Source organism: Furipterus horrens, unplaced genomic scaffold, assembly GCF_987537825.1.
Source record: "Furipterus horrens unplaced genomic scaffold, mFurHor1.1.pri manual_scaffold_11, whole genome shotgun sequence".
NCBI lineage: Eukaryota > Metazoa > Chordata > Mammalia > Chiroptera > Furipteridae > Furipterus > Furipterus horrens.
This window is the reverse complement of record NW_028327181.1, coordinates 64,002,937-64,020,343: the sequence shown is the minus strand read 5'-3', so window position 1 is coordinate 64,020,343 and position 17,407 is coordinate 64,002,937. Positions and strand designations below refer to the sequence as shown.

The 17,407-nt window shown below is 39.7% G+C and overlaps 1 protein-coding gene across 3 annotated transcripts in view; it reads left to right on the top strand.

Annotated features, from left to right (window-relative positions):
- LOC149998022 (SKA complex subunit 2) overlaps positions 1-17,407 on the top strand; it is a 78,313-nt gene that overhangs the window by 41,983 nt on the left and 18,923 nt on the right. For 2 of the 3 annotated variants that reach the window (XM_090257717.1, XM_090257716.1), the window contains one exon: positions 4,890-4,964. The exons of the other annotated variant lie outside the window; for it this stretch is intronic. In XM_090257717.1, the coding sequence (XP_090113843.1) occupies positions 4,890-4,909 (20 nt within the window). In that variant the 3' untranslated portion in view covers positions 4,910-4,964. Of the gene's footprint in view, positions 1-4,889; positions 4,965-17,407 lie in introns of those variants that run through there. 3 annotated transcript variants of the gene reach the window in all.

Sequence of the window (17,407 nt, the reverse complement as noted above, 5' to 3'; positions counted from 1 at the left end):
AATAGCCCCAAATCGTTCCTGTTGGTGAATACTGAACACTCACAGATCCAAGAAGGCCAGTGAAGTCCATGCACAAGAATTATGCCCAAAACTATACTGAAGCACATCATAATCAATTTGCTCAAAACCAACAATAAAGAGAAAATATTAAAATCAGTCCAAGGGGGAAAATAAAACCACTATATAAGAGGAACAAAGATAAAAATTACAGTAGATTTTTTTGTTGGCAATAATGTAAGCCAAAACTCCCAGTGCAAAAAAAATATTTGAGATAGTGAAGTGGGGAAGGGAACCCAACAACTATCAAGCTAGAAATCTCTACCCATGACCTTTCAAAAACAAAACCAAAATACTCTCAGACATCCAAAAGCTGAAAGAATTCTCCACTAGTAGATTTGCACTGTAAGAAATGTTAAAGGAGGTCGTTTTCAGCAAAAGAAAAATGTTACCAGATGGAAATACAGATTATTACAAATTCTGAAGGACACTTGAATTGGAAGTGACTTAGGTTAATATGTAAGATTTTTCTTATTATTTAAATATCTTTACAGATAATTGATTATTTAAACACAAAATATAGTGTAGTGTTTATAATGTAAGTAAAAGTAAAATGTATTGAAAACAACAGCACAAAGGCCAGGAGGGACAAATGGAAGTACACTATTGCAAGGTTCTTATACCATTGATGAAACTATAAAATATCATTGGAAGATAGGTTGTGATAAGGTAAAGATGCATACTATAAACCATAAAGCAATCACTAAAATAACAAAATCTGAGCTATAGCTTTGTAGCCCACAAAGAAAATAAAATACTCAAATGTATTCAATCCAAAAGCACAAATGAAAAGAAAACAACAGCAACAGGCAAACAGATGGGACAAATAAAAAACAAATAGCAAGACAGTAGATTTAAATGTAATTGCATCAATCATTACATTAATTGGAAATGGTCTAATACAGTTGTCACACTAGATAAAAAAGGCAAAAGCCATCTTTATGTGTCTACAAGAACCAACTTCAATAGAAAGATACACATAGGTTAAAAGGATAGAAAATATACTATGCTAACACTAACCAAAAGAAAGCTGGAGTGGAGATATTTCCATAAGACAAAGTCAATGTCAAAGCATATTACCAGGGATGAAGGAGGCTATATTTCATCAAAATAAATATGTCAAATAATGAAGACGTTACCTAGAAACTTATACACCTGATAACAGAGTTTAAACATAGATGAAGGAAAGTGAGAATGACTAGGAGAAACAAACAAATCCACAATTATAATTGGATACTTTAACATTTTCTTTCAGTGATTGATAGAGCAAGTAGATAGAAAATCAACAAGGATATAGAAGACTAGAAGAACACTATCCACGTACATGATGTGTAGAAGACACTCCTCCCCAAATCAGCAGGATGTACACTTTTTTCAAGTGGACGCATAAGATTTGCCAAAATAGACCATATTCTGGCCTATTACCAGAATTTACTGGCTATAAAGTCAGTTTCAATAATTTAAAAAGGATTTTAGTTATTCAATATACGTTCTCTAACAACAGTGAAAGTAAATCAGAAATTAACAGATCTATAAAAAAAAAAGTCCACAGTTTTGACAACTAAAAAACATGCTTCTGAATAACCCTATGGGTCAAAGAAAAAATTCATAAGGGAAATTAGAAACTATTTTGAACTGGCTGAAACAGAAAACATGAGATGTCAATATGTGGGATGTTGCTAAAGCAATACTCAGCTTCTGCAGCTTCCATCTTAAGGAACCAGAGAAAGGACTTCAGGTCAAGTTGCAGGTATAGGCAGACATGCTTCAGCAGCCCCTTGCACGAGCATAAGAAATATCACAACTATCCTCAAAACAAAAAACACCCAGAACTGTGAGAAAATCGAACTGCATGGAAGTCTGACAACCAATGATTTAAAGGAGCCATATTCATCCAGATGGGTAGGAGGGGTGGAGCCGGGGCGGAAAGGACACTGTGTGGTGCTGGTGAGTTGGCACCAGTGGCTGGCAGAACAGGCAGTCCTACATTCATGTGTGGTGCATAAAGATCGAGTGATCCCAATCCAAGGCCAGACCACATAGCCCAGGGCGCCAACACCAAAAATATAAAGCATAATAACTTCTGGCTATAAAAACCAGTGTGGGTTGGGGTGGCGGAAGAAACCACTTGTCACTCAAGAGAGCCTGCTTAGAGGGCCCCCACAGTTCTAGAATGCACTCAAACCCACCCACTCTGGGAACCACCACCAGTGCAACAGCTAGAGGGGTGCTAGTGGGTGAAGTGACTGGAAGCAGGGTGAGTGCCGAGCAAGCCTCCAGAAGTCAGGCAGTGGCATTGTCCTCTCTCTGACCCCTCCTCCACATACAGAGCCACAGAGTGGTGAAATGGGTTGCCCCGCCCTGGCAAATACCCAAAGCTCCACCCCATACAACTTAACAGATGTGCTAAGACAGGGAGTCAAAGCAGCTCTACCTCGTACACAGAAACAAACACAAGGAGGCTGCCTGGTTGAGGAAACAAAGGAATATGGTGCAAATGAAAGAACAGAACAAAACTCCAGGAAAAGAACTAAACAAAATGGAGATAGCCAACCTATCTGATGCAGATTTCAAAAACACTGCTGATAAGGATGCTCAGAGAACTCACTGAGTACTGCAAAAGCATAAGGGAAGAAATGAAGGCTACACTAAGTGGAATAAAGAAAAATCCACAGGGAATCAACAGTGAAGGGAAGGAAGCCAGGGTGCAAATCAATGATTTGGAACATAAGGAAGAAATCAACAGTCAACCAGAAGAGAATGAAGAAATATGGAAGTTAAAAAAATGAGGAGAGAATAAGAAAACTCTGGGACACCTCCAAAAGTACCAACATCCGAATCATAGGGATGCCAGAAGCAGGAGAGGAAGAGCAAGAAAGTCTATTTGAAAAAATAATGAAAGTAAACTTCCCTAATTTGGCAAAGGAAATAGACATGCAAGTCCAGGAAGCACAGAGAGTCCCAAATAAGCCGGACGCAAAGAGGACCACACCAAGATACGCCATCATTAAAATGCTAAGTGGTAAAGGTAGAGAGAGAATCTTAAAAGCAGCAAGAAAAAAGCAGAGAGTTACCTACAGAGGAGTTCCTTTAAGCCTATCAGCTGATTTCTCAGAAGATACTTTGCAGGCAAGAAGGGACTGGCAAGGAGTATTCAAAGCGATAAGAAACAAGGACCGAAACCAAGATTACTCTATCCAGCAAAGCTATCATTTAGAACGGAAGGGCCAAAAAAAAGTAGAAACAACTCAAACATCCATTAACTGATGACCGCTTAAACAGACTGGTATCTTCACACAACTGGAAAATTACACAGCAATAAAAAGGAATGAACTACTCACAGATGCAATAACATGAATGAATTCCAAAAGGATTATGCTAACTGAAAGAAGCCAACCCAAAAGGCTACACTTTACATGATTTCATTTATAAGAGACTCTGGAAAAGGCAAGACTATCGTGACAAAAATCAAATTGGTACTTGCCAGGGACTAATGGTGGGAGGAGGAACTGAGTGCAAAAAATCATGAGGAGCCTTTTAGGTATGACGAAAGTATTCTGTATCTCAAATATCATGGTGGCACATAAATACACATTTCTCAAAACTCACTGAGCTTGTATACTTTAAAATAGTGAATTTTATTAAATAAGAATCCGACTTAAGAAAATAATAAGGCAAACCTAAAAGAACAACTAAGTGAAAATAAATATAAGAAAAATCAACTTACAGTTTTTCCAAATTAGTGTTTAGCGCGAGGATGCGCTCAACTGTTGTGAGTGACACATCTGTTTTCCCCAGATCTCTGAAGGAGAAAGTCCAAACATGCATCAAATGAACCCAAAGACAAAATTCTGTACTTGAAAGGGCACTTAATATCTGCTTACTTCAGTTTTGGCTTCTCTGTCAAGCCAGCTCAAAAGTTTACTTGCTGTGGATAATAATTTCAGAGAGCTCTTCTTGAAGAAATTTACATTTATTTGCATCATCAAATTAATGATGTTGGTGAACAGTACAACCTACTTTTTTTTAGCCATTATTCTACTTCTCATTCTCAGTAGCATCCACCACTTCATTACTCTTTAAAAAATACATAATGTACAAGTTATTCCTTTTTTCTTTCTGAGATCAATGGTATTTCTACATGCTTCTCAAGTTACATATCAGTGTGTGTTCTTTAACATCGCTCCCTTTCTCTGCTGGCTCCCTTGTCCACCTGCATTCTCTCGTAATCATTTTTCTGTGCCAATAACTTTGTTTTTTTTCAATAGGGAAAGATATTTTATTTATTTTTTATTTTTAAAAATATTTTTAAATTTATTTTTAGAGAGAGGGGAAAAGAGGGAGAAAAACATCAATGTGTGGCTGCCTCTCATGCTTCCCCAACAGGGGACCTGGCCCTCAACCCAGGCATGTGCCCTGACTGGGAATAGAGCTGGCTATACTTTGGTTCGCAGGCCAGCGCTCAATCCACTGAGCCACACCAGCCAGGGCTACTATGCCAATAACTTTTATGCAATAAACCAGTTATAATTTAAATTACGACTTTTTAGTCAAAATGCAAAATGCTAACACTTTGACAAAAGTAGAAAGGAGCAGAAATCATCTCACAAACCAAGAGATTATCGCAATACTTACAAATGTTTTAATGCCGGCAATTTGAAAAGATAGGGATCATCAAGACTTCTCAAAGGATTGCGATTGAGGATTCTGAAAAAAATGCAATATAATAAAAATTATCTGCATTTTCAATAACTGCTACGAAAGTTTATATTCATTTTGTTGGTACAGAACTAGAAGGTTAAAAAAATATTATTTTCTGTCTTTACTTATAGATCACCCAGAGAATCTGTAAAACACTCTTTGTTGGGGAACTACCCAGATCTCTAAATGATAAAGTGGGGAAGAGAAAGTGGAAAATAAAAAAAGAAGAAGAAGAAGAAGATGATGATGATTAAAAAAAAAAAAAAAGTGGATAGCAAAGAAAAAAGTATGCCGAAGAACTTTCAGATGGAAAACCCTAGAGGTGACTACGCTGACAGGAAGCTCTTGCTCTACAGAAAATACTTATTGTAGCGTCCTCCATAATTCAAGTTGCTTTTCTTTCATCTACAGAAAGATTTTTAAATTCAAGTTTAAACCCCCCAGTTAAAAATAAAAATAGGACCAACTCCTTGGTTTTAGAGCCAAAGAAGGGATAAATCTTAAGAGGAGCTGGTGAAAACCACACTCTCATTACATACTCCCATGTGTATTCTTATATCACAAACTTCCTTACATTTCATGTAATCACCTGTTTACTTGTCAATTTCTTGGACTGTTAGTGCCTAAAATTTTCTAGGTATTTAATAAATGTTTGTTTAATAAATAAATAACATTTTAACTACATATCAATAAAATGAACAAATGTGATTTTTGACAAAATTTTTTATTTCAAATGCTGAAATAAATTTTATTCTTGACTCTTTAAAACAAGCAAAACAGGCAAAAATAAGAAAGAAAAGAAAGTCTGTTTTTAGGTTAACTCTTCTCAAGAATCATTAGTGTAACCCTCACAATAATCTTACTGATAAATATTATTATTACCCCATTTTACAAATGAGAAAACTGAGGCACAGAGAGGTTGTATTGCTTGTCCTAGGTCATCAAGCTAGTAAGAAGCAGAGGTGGCATTGAACGCAGTTCTGACTCCAAAGCCTGTTTAACTTCTATGAAGAAAAGGGGTTTAAAATAACTTGTAATTTAACCTTACTTGTGAGACCACTAAATAAAGAAATAGATTTTCAAATTTCATGTACCCATCTGGGAGACCCTCAATGATAAATTACATTTTCTGTTTTTATTTCTGTTTCCTAATCATTCCCCACGATTAAATATTTAACTAACGTATAGTCAAGTTTAAAACCATGTTGTAGGCAAATCAGTAAAAATTATGAAGTAAGGACACCTGAAAATTCATTTCTACAAAAGCAACAAAAAATACAACTGGAAAAAATAGACTCAATTGTTTTTAAACTGAAAATTTAACCAGCACGCTTGCAGGAATCCAGGGAACACTTATTCAAGAAAAGTGATTGGTTTCTGTAAGATCAATGATCTGTGTTGCTTTAATTCTTCCTAGAGCTTTGCTCTCCATCCCATGGGTAACATTGAAAAACAACCCACATGCCCAGTACCACAGGGGACAGAATGGAATACAATCTCATTCCCAAAGAACTGTCTGGTAGTTCCCTGAAGACTCACTTAAAAGGTTTGTCTTTGACGTGACTGAGAGCTGGGTAGCACCAAAAGCCTCTCTCCTCAGGGGCAATTTCGTGAAAACAATTGCAGGTAAAAGTTTTAAGAGGGTAGCCGCGGAGGCAACAGATAACGGTTGGTGCAAATTAAAAAAAAAAGAAAAGAAAAAAAAGAGAGCCTAACAAAAAAACTTAAAAATCAAAGCTGAGAAATGAGATATCCATAAAAACTCTGAAGGGCTTCAAAATATGCTCAGGAAATTGGAAGACCATGGGACACATTCCTGAGAATCTAGGAAAGAACTATCAGAGCTAATAAATGAGTTCAACAAGGTTGCGGGATACAAGACCAATATGCAAAAATGAGCTGTATTTCTATACACTAGGAATGAATAATCCAAAAATGAAATAAAGAAAGAAACTCCAGCTATAACAGCATCAAAAAGAATGAAATACCCAAAGAAGTGTATGACTCACATACTAAAAACTACAAAACATTGTGTAGAGAAACTTTTAAAAGATGTAAACAAATGGAAAGACATGATGTGTTCGGCATTGGAAGATGATACTGTTAAAATGACCCTCCTCCCCAAATCAATTTATGGTTTCAATGCAATCTCTATTAAAATTTCAACTGACTTCTTTCCAGAAATTGACAAGCGATTTTTAAAATCATATGACAATTCAAGGGACCAAGAATAGCTAAAATGATCTTGATAAAGAGGAACAATGTGGAAGAACACACACATCCTGGTTTCAAAACCTAATTCAGAGCCACAGCAATCACAGTGTGGGACTGGCACAAGGCTAGACATAGCAATCAATGGAACAGAATTGACAGTCCGGAAATGAACCCTCACATGTGTTGTCTATTGAGTTCCCACAAGGGTGCCAAAGCTATTCAATCGTGGAAAGAACCGTCTTTTCAAATGGTGCTGGGACAACTGTATATCCCCACGCAGAATAATGAAGTTGGACTCTGCCTACACGTCACACCATATGTACAAATTAACTCAAAGCAAATCAAATACCTTAATGTAAGAGCTAAAGTTATAACATCCTTAGGAGAAAACAAGGGATAAATCTCTATGACCTTGATTAGACCAACAGTTTCTTAGATATGATACTAAAAGCACAACCAAAGGAAAAATAGATAAATTAGACTTTATAAAAATGAAAAAGATTTTGTGCCTCAAAGGACACTCACTATCAGGAAAATGAAAACACAGACTTCCCGCCAAGATGGAGGCCTAGACTGACACGCTCCATCTCCCTCCACAACTAAGAAGGACTATAACTACCACAAAACCAGAAATAACCAGAAGTTCCAGAAAATAAAGCTACATGGAAGTCCAAGGTATGAAGTTATAAACAAATGGTGCTCGACTGAAGAGGTAGGAGAGGCGAAGCCTGGGCGGAGAAGTCAAGCCGTGCTGGTGGCAGCTGCTACAGCGATGGGTGGAGGGACTGCAGTAAGCACAGACACCCCCTATTTAAGGGGAGGCAAGAAGCACCTGGGAGCACCCCTGGCTGCAGACCAAACCCGTCAGCTCACGATTCCAATGCCAGGGAAGGCAGACCCCATTGCCTCGGACTGTGAGGCCCAGAGGGCGTGGGGACGGAGGAGGAGGCTCCCGGTCTCTCAGTGGAGAGAGAACGGCAGGAATCCATCTTGCACCCCTGCCCCCACGCAAAGCACCACAGTGTGGTGAGAAAGGTTGTCTGGTAGTGACAAATGCACGGGGCTCCACCCCCTATAGCAGAGAAGGTGTGACAGCCCCGCCCAGGGAGCAAAAACCTGCCAAGATGGCAGGGTTAATGATAGAGATCTCAATCATGCAGCTGACTAGAAAGCAAATACATGAATTAACGGACGAACAGATAGATAACATTTCTGAGGCTCAGTTCAGAGCTATAGTTATAAGACAGCTTACAGAAATAACAGCGGGACTTAATCAAGATGGGGAAGGAATGAAGGCTAGTCCTGCTGAAATGAACGAAGACACATATGAAACAAGTGGTGAGGGAAGGAAAACCAGGGATCAAATCAACAAATCAGAACAAACAGTCAACAAATGCAGAAAGAGGAAACAAAACGTGAGGAAAATGAGGAGGAGCTCAGAAACCTCTGGGACAGCTATAAGAGAGCAAACATCTGAATTATGTGATTGCCAGAAGGTGAAGAAGAAGAACTAGAAATTGAATAATTATGTGAAAAAATAATGAAACAGAACTTCCCTAACTTGGGGAAGGAAACAGATTTACAGGTCCAGGAAGCACAGAGAGTTCCAAAAAAACTGGACTCTGGAAGAACCACACCAAGACACATTATAATCAAAATGTCAAAAATTAAAGATAAAGAGAGAGTCTTAAAAGCAGCAAGAGAGAAGAAGAGAATTGTGTACAAAGGGGTCCCAATTAGACAGACTATCAGCTGATTTCTCAAAAGGAACTCTGCAGGCGAGAAGAGACTGGCAAGAAATATTCAAAGAAATGAAAAGCAAAAACCTACAACCAAGATTACTCTATCCAGTGAAGCTCTCATTCAGAATGAAAGGGCAGAGAAAGTGCTTCCAGGACAAAGTAAAACTGAAGGAGTTCATGAGATCCAAACCACTGTTATATGAGATGCTAAAGGGACTTGTTTAGGAGAAGGAGGATCAAAACTATGAACATTAAAATGAAAACTGTATCGCAACAACCAACAACAGAAGCTAGGGAATCAAAACAAAGGCAAACTAAGTAGGCAATGAGAGCGGGAAAAGAATGATAGGTAGGGGAACATTATGGGGGGAGGTCAGCGGAAAGGAGGAAGGGGGTAAGAGGGGAAAGGGAGGCAGATGATGCAGGAATTAAGCATAGTAGGAGGGAGTGGAGTAGACAGGAAGATGTTGAGAAGAACTATATTCACAACCAATGGGCATGGACTAAGTGGGGGGTACAACTGGAGGGAGGGGGGTCACAGGGTGGAGGGAAGCAGAGGAAAAGTAATTGGGAGAACTGTAACAGTAAAATCAATAAAACATATTAAAAAAAACTGAAAACACCACTCAAAGAATGGGAGAAAATATTTGCAACTCGTATATTTGATAAAAGCTCATATTTAGAATATCCAGAATATGTAAAGATCGCTTACAACTCATTAAAAAGATAATAACCAAATTTTAAGATGGACAAAAGATTTAAAGAGACATTTCTCCAAAAACGATATACAAATGGCCAATAAGCACATGAAAAGATGCTTAATGTCTGAAGTAAACAGGCAAATACAAATCAAAGCTACCGTGAGATACTACCTTACATTCACTCAGATGGCTATAACCAGACAGACAGACAGTAACAAACGCCGGCAAGGATATGGAGAAATTGAAATCCTCACACACTGTTGGTGGGAATACAAAATGGTGAAGACACTGTGTACAGCAGTTTGGCACTTCCTCAGAAAAGGTAAATGTGTAGTTGCTATATGGCTCAGCAATTCACTCCCAGGTATGCACCCAAGAGAATTAAAAATATGTCCACAGAAACACATCCCTAGGTATGGGACTGTCATAATAGCATTATTCATAATGGCCAAAAGGAATAGCAAATTCCTTGCAAAGCTCATAAGTGGCTCTACCACTTATTAACAGTGTAAGCCTAGGTAAGTTGTTTAACATCTCTGAGTTCCAATGGGAATAATGATACCTGCGTCACAAGAGTTGTTGGGAAAATGAGATACAGCCTGAGGTAACACGTGATGAGCATTTACTGTGTGCAAAGCACTATTCTAAGAACTTTAGTCACGATATCTTACTTGTATCATAATTAAAAGTACCAAGTATACTGCCTGAAACATAATAAGCACCTAATAAATGTAAGTGTTAAAGAAACATGGGGCAGAGGATGAATTACTATGCTTTTGAGAGAAAGAAAATATCTTCTTATAAATGAGAAGACTAAGATGCAGTTGGAAAAAGAGAAGTATCATCGTAAGCTGCTGGGTTTGACAATCTCAAAACCTTTGTACTATTACAAATAAAACGACCCCCCTAGATGATCCTAAAGGACAGATTCCTCACTGCTATTTTTAGTGTCTTGTTTATGCCTTTCAGAACCCAAGAATAAGCTGCCAAGATTCCAGTCCATACCAAAAAGGGCATCCTTTAGTTGCCCACAGCTATCTAAAGGAACCCAATCAAGGTTAGTAGACAAGGGGAGCATTAGGGTGTCTCTGTGATCACTGCTCAATTTGCCTTCAGCGTGTGGCCTGACTTACCTCACTGATATTCTCAAGAGTGGGGTCAATAATTCAACAGGGATAAGGCTTGGATTTTCCTCTCATATCCTCTCAGTGCCTATGATCTTGGCACAATATGGATGTACCACGGACAAGCCAGAATGTGAACGTGCTCTACCTGGATGAGGTACAGCCTTTCTGCATTGTAGAGTCCTTTGTTTTCTAAAATCATGGAGCTCGTATCGTTAGAATCAATGAAGTGAGCTAAAAGCATTTTTTTTAAATGTTTTATTTTATTTTTAGAGAGAGGGGAAGGGAGGGAGAATGAGGGGGATAGAAACATCAATGTGTGGTTGCCTCTTGTGCGCCCCTTACTGGGGACTTGGCCTACAACCCAAGTTTGTGCCCTGACAGGGATTCGAACCAGCAACACTTTGGTTTGCAAGCTGGCACTCAGTGCACTGAGCCATACCAGCCAGGGCTAAAAGAATTTTTTAAAACAAGCCATCAGCCCTGGCTGGTGTGGCTCAGTGCATTGAGTGTTTATCAATAATATAATGACTTCATTCAACGACTTCCGGCCAAGATGGAGTCCTAGACAGACACCCTGCATCTCTCTCCACAACTAAGAAGGAATACAACTACCTCAAAACTAGAGACAACCAGAAGTTCCAGAAAATCAAGCTGCATGGAAGTCCAACAAACAAAGATATAAAGAAGAAATACTCATCCAGATAGGTAGGAGGGGCAGAGCTGGGGCGGAGAGGATGCAGTGTGGTGGTGGCAGCAGCAGCAGCAGCAGCGACAGCGGTGGTAGCATCAGGCCAGCAGAAAGTGTAGTCACACATTTCAAAAAGCAGGGAGGGACACCTGGGGAGCGCTCCCGGCCAGACTGCACAGCTTAGAGGCCCGGCACTGGGAAAATCAAGCCTCATTGCTTCTGACTGTGCAAACCAGTGGGGGTTGGAGTGGAGGAAGAAACTGCTGGTCTCTCAGCAGAGCCTGCTTGTTTAGAGGGCCCCCACGGTCCTAGAACGACTGCAGACCCACTCACTGAGGGCACAACGGGCAGGGCAACAGCTAGAGAGGCGCCAGTCCCATACAGAAGTGGGAGAAGTGCCTGGAAAAGGGGCAAGTGCTGAGCAAGCGGCATTGTTACCTCTCTTTCCCCTCCCCCACATACAGCATCACAACGTGGTGAAACGGGTCATGCTGTACTGATGAATACCTTAGGCTCCACCCCTTGCAACAAACAGGAACAACAGCTCTATCTAAGACACAGAGGCAAACAAACACAGGAGCCTGTCAAGATGAGGAGACAGAGAAGTATGGCTCGAAAGGGGGAACGGACCAAGGCTCCAGTGGAAGAAATAAGCGATGAGGAGATAGCCAACCCACGAGATGAGGAGATAGCCAACCTAGCAGATGCAGAGTTCAAAATGCTGGTGATAAAGATGCTCACAGGCTTGACAGATATGCTTGAGTACGGCAAACGCATAAGGGAAGAAGTGAAGGCTATGCTAAGTGAAATGACGGAAAATCCACACAAAACCAATGGTGAAGGGAAGGAAATCGGACTTCAAATCAATGATTTGGAACACAGGGAAGAAAAATCAGTCAACCAGTACAGAATGAGGAAACAAGAATTGAAAAAAATGAGGAGAGGCTGAGGAACCTCTGGGACAACTTTAAACGTGCCAACATCTGAACCATAGGGGTGCCAGAAGAGCAAGAGCAAGAAATTGAAAGCTTATGTGAAAATATAATGAAGGAAAACCTCCCAAGTTTGGCAAAGGAAATAGACATACAAGTCCAGGAAGCACAAACAGTCCCAAACAAGCTAGACCCAAAGAGGACCACACCGAGACACATCATAATCAAAATGCCAAAGGTGAAAGATAAAGAGAGAAACTGAAAAGCAGCAAGAGAAAAGTAGTTATCTACGAAGGGAGGGGTGCCTACAAGACTATCTGTTGTATTCTCAAAAGAAACTTTGCAGGCAGGAAGGGACTGGCAAGAAGTATTCAATGTGATGAAAGGCAAGGACCTACAACCTAGATTCCTCTATCCAGCGAAGCTATCATTTAGAATGGAAGGACAGATAAAGTGCTCCCCAGACAAGATAAAGCTAAAGGAGTTCATCATCACCAAGCCATTGTTATATGAAATGTCAAAGGGACTTATTTAAGAAAAAGAAGATCAAAACTATGAACATTAAAATGACAACAAACACAACTATCAACAACTGAATCTAAAAAATAGAAACAAAATTCAACTAAGCAAACCAGAACAGGAACAGAATAATAGGTATGGGGATCATTTGGAGGGTTATCAGCTGGGAGGGGGAAGAAGTAGAAATGAGGAAATGGTGCAGGGATTAAGAAGTATAATTGGTTGGTACAAAATAGACAGGGCGAAGTTTAGAATAATATAGGAAAGGGTGAAACCAAAGATCTTATATGCAAGATCCATGGACATGAACTAAGGGGGTGGGATTACTGGGGGAAGCGAGGTACCGGGCAGAGGGGAGCAAAAGGGGAAAAAATTGGGACTACGGTAACAACATACTCAATAAAATATACTTAAAAATAAAAAAGACTTCATTCAAGAAACTTACTGAATTATAATTACCTGAACCCCAGGGGTGAATCAAGATTTTGTGGAGTTTGAGCATCATCTGTTCTGGGAAATCCTAATACAAACATGCCAAACTAGAAATATGAAAATTGTTAGTGCCCCTCCTAAAACTTTGAAAGGCGCCAATGCAAGTGAAGAGCTCTGAAGCTTAAGTTTCATTCAGTTTATGATAAGTCTACCTCAAACTTGTCACAAACTTGTTTAATGCAGAGAAAAGTATCGTTTCAACGTATAAAAACACCAGTAATACATTGTATAGACGATCGAATGACTCACCTTGAGGGGTGGCATCTTCCCTGGGCAAGTTGCCTTTGGAAAAAGATGCAATTTAGTTTACACCTTATCATGGCAGATGTTTCCTGAAGCAAATTAGCCTTGTCCCTAACAAAGATTTGGCCCCAAACAAAGGAGCCCAGCCTCCAGAACACACTCATGGCATTGTGACAAGCTTTTGAAAATAACTGTGAATTAATTAGTTCTAGCAGTACAGCTCTATGCAAATCACAGGAGTATTTTTATTTCTAACACCTTTTCCTGTCGTTTAAGATGAACCCAGAAACTGAAGAACTGCAAGCTGGTGCCTCCTGGATGACGAATCTTTTCTAACCCACCCCCCACTTCCCACTTAGTCTCCCTCCTCTCCCGTTACTCTGCTGCAGAGATGCTGGCATGGGTCTCCTATATTCTTCCCAACAACATCTGTCTTCCTCCTTCCAGTATCTTAAAGTTTCTTGGGGATAAAGTCCCTGCCCAATTCTTCCTTGTACCCCGGCACTTAGTACAGTGCTGATACACAGTGGGCATGGCACCCAGGAAACCTTTTTTCTTCCTGTGCTGCCTTCCTAACTATAGTGAAACTCAGGTTCTTATGAGAAACTCCCCATGTTACACAATGCTTGGCAAAGCTGGTGAGTTTACGACATTGTACTCATACTACCGAGACCTCTGGGTGGGAGGACCCCAGAAGCCTGCTGCTCTGATGCGCGCGCCAAAGGAAAACTGACCCTCAGTCTTCTTTCCCCAAGTTAGGGATCAGCAAACTAAACAGGGAAAAGGAAGGCTGCTACAGATGGGACACCTGCGGGAACTGTCAGTCCAGCTCCAGACACACCCTGAACACCTGCATCTAACCCGAAACTGTGGGAAATTGGATTTCTGAGCCATAAGACGGTAAGACAGTCTTTTCAAAGGCAGGTGGAGGGGACAATCTTCCCCATAAGTCCAAAATCCTGTTCAGGCCCCTGAACATATGCATTATGCTTTGCTCGTGTCACTGAGAAATCACAGAATTTTTGAGCTGCGAGGGGATAAAACCCACACTTCTTACTGACGAGTGGTCAGGAAAGAAACTGGAATTAGGCTACGGCGATGTATTTTCTTTATGACTGTTTTTTCACAGCACACCTTAACATAAATAGCATATTTTCCCATACCTCAAAGGTTCCCATTGCCACAGACAATTCGCTTCAGAGTTACATACTTTCTCAAAAAGATAACATTCTGGGTTATTGAGGAGAGATGTGCCCTGTGGCAGGTTTTTAGGAAGACTTCCTGCTTTACCGTTTAAGAGACCCATGGTTGAGGAGAACTCTGAGCCAAGCTTAAACTCTTTCAGTCCTATGTTCCGTACATTTACACAGTTAGAAACTTTGCACGTAAGCAGGAATCTAAGTTCAATTTAGAAGTGGAATTTCAAGGACCATTCACAAGTCAGAGCAGCAGCACCGCTGGGATAGCCAGGACGATGCTACTTTGAATGATATTTGCTTGCTGCCTTTTATCGCCCCCGCCGAAGGTCAGTGCTGGGGAAAGCGGAGCCTGCCTATGAGTCCGACAAGTCCTTGGCCTCTTTGTACCTTAGTTTCCTCATTTGAGAAAAATGAATGGCTCTTAAGCCATACTTCTCAGAGTTCAAACTGGGCTTACACCCAGCTCACCAATCACTGGATAATGTGTTTACCCATAGCTTTTCACGTGTATTTATCTTCTATTTCACTTACAATGTATGTAGAAATCGCATTCCATGCTGGGCCTGAAATGTCCCGGGCCTCAGTTCTTCGACTGAATTGCCACCAAGGTTCCTTCAAAAGAAGACACAAGCAAAAAACAAAAAACAAACAAACAAAAAAAATTCAGCTCTTTTGGCAGTGATTCTAATTTATATATGATAAAACAACCTCAATGCTCCCTCTATACATTAAATAAATCTCACTGTGGGAGATATCTCGTATGAGCTAGGCTTTCATGTGTACACATGCAGTGCATTAGATACAAAACAGTAAGTACTTGAAAAAAACTTGCATTAAGTGGTCTTTATTTCTCTAGCACAGGGTTACATAACTTAACATTTTGGGCTAGATAATTCTTTGTTACAGGGGCTGTCCTGTGCGCTGTAGGATGTTGAACAACTCCGCCCTCTGCCCACTACATGCCAGTAGCATATCTACAATCCTGGCAACTAAGAATGCCTTTGGATATTGCCAAGTGTCACCTGGGTGCAAAACCGCCTTGGCTGAGAATCACTGCTGTAGAATGCGTCATTCCGATCTGTGAGATAATTCTCACACTAGTCTGGGCTAGAGACAAAAACGACTTGCTACATAACTTTAGTAGCTTTCTACTAATACAATTTTAATCTCACTTCAAAAGAAATAACAAAGAGATTTACAATTAAGTTTTATAAAAATTCTAGACATAATGAAGTTATAGTTATAACTTACAGAACTTCCAGAAAAGGCATTTCTTCAAAACATTTCTTCCCAATAAAGTTTATATTATTGCCAGATAAATCTCTAGAAAAAAGTAAAGGAGAGATATTGCCTGAATTAGCTATTAGATACCTAAATAGTAGAAATAATTGGTAGAGGTTGGAATGATAATATTGAATACGTAGCTTTAGTCTAAACTCTGAACCTTAGGAATTGGGATTTGAACCTTCCAGAGCTCGTAAACCTGCCCTCCCCTCCCTGAACAATCTCACCCTCATGATCTTTATAAAGAAAATATACAACTATAGATGTTGATAAATTTTGAAGATAATCTTTTCTGAGAGAAGAATTGATTAGATGACATTTCGTGGCCTCATCAAATTTAAATTATAAGCTGAAAGCTTTTATCTTTATATTTAATTACAAATTTCTAGTATGAAAAAGAAATAGCCTCACACTTACACACCTTCCTGGCTTAGTTCTGTTTTTCTAGGCCAATTCAATACCAGAAGAAATAAAAGATCTCTTTTCACATAACTAAAAAGAAAGTTGCTACTTTTTAAAATTCAGAACTTTGAACTAATTCAGAACGATACTTCTATTGTTTTAGCAGAAATTCGTTTTTTATTTTACATGGCTTTAATAACCCATGAATTTAATTGCTTCAGTTGTACAGTGGTGGGAAAACAAAAAACCAAAATGGTACTGGATTTTTATTTGAAAACACCCATTCTTGTCTAGAGTTCCTCTTATGTCCATTGATTCCAGCTTAGTCCCTCACTATTCACCTAGATGAGTATAACTGTCTTCTCACTGGTGTTTCCATTTCTAGTCTCTCCCTTTCTAATCCATCCTGCACATTAACACTCTGGAAGTGGTTCTCCAGTACCGGCCAGCATCACTTGGGAACTTATTGAAGATGCAGATTCCCAGCCCTACTCTGGACCGACTGAATCAGTAACTGTGGGGGTGGAGCTTGAGTTTTAACGGGCTCTTCAAGTGATTCTGTTGCAGGCGAAAGTTTGCCCTACAGCACAGGTGTGATAACATGGTAGCCTGGCATGTTATCCTTGGCTTGGCCTTCAAAGCCCTAGAAGATCTGGCTCTAATAGTCTGTTCTTCCTAGCTGTACTCCACAGGCACTCAAGGTATTTTTACTGTATTTTGCCTTTCCCCACGCTCCTTTTGCAAGATTATTCCATCCAAGATGTCTGTGTGATGATCCCTAAGGGCCCTTCAAGGTCGTCTTCAAACAGCATTGCTCTAGTAACATCTTTGCTGATCCAACTTGAAGTGTCTTTTCCCTCTGCTGTGTTCCAAAACCAATTCATATTTCTCATTGCCCATCTCCATTTCTTCTTTTTGATACAGTTATTCTTGCATCCTATTTCCTCTGAGCATAAACTCCTTGAAAGGATGGATGAGGTCTTGCTCACCTGCACTGTCTACCATGTTTAAAAGTGGCACATGAACATATGTAAACTCAAATATTTATAAAATAAACAAATAGCTGGGGAGTAGAGGGAGAAAAATAAGTGTTGTAAAGGAAATGT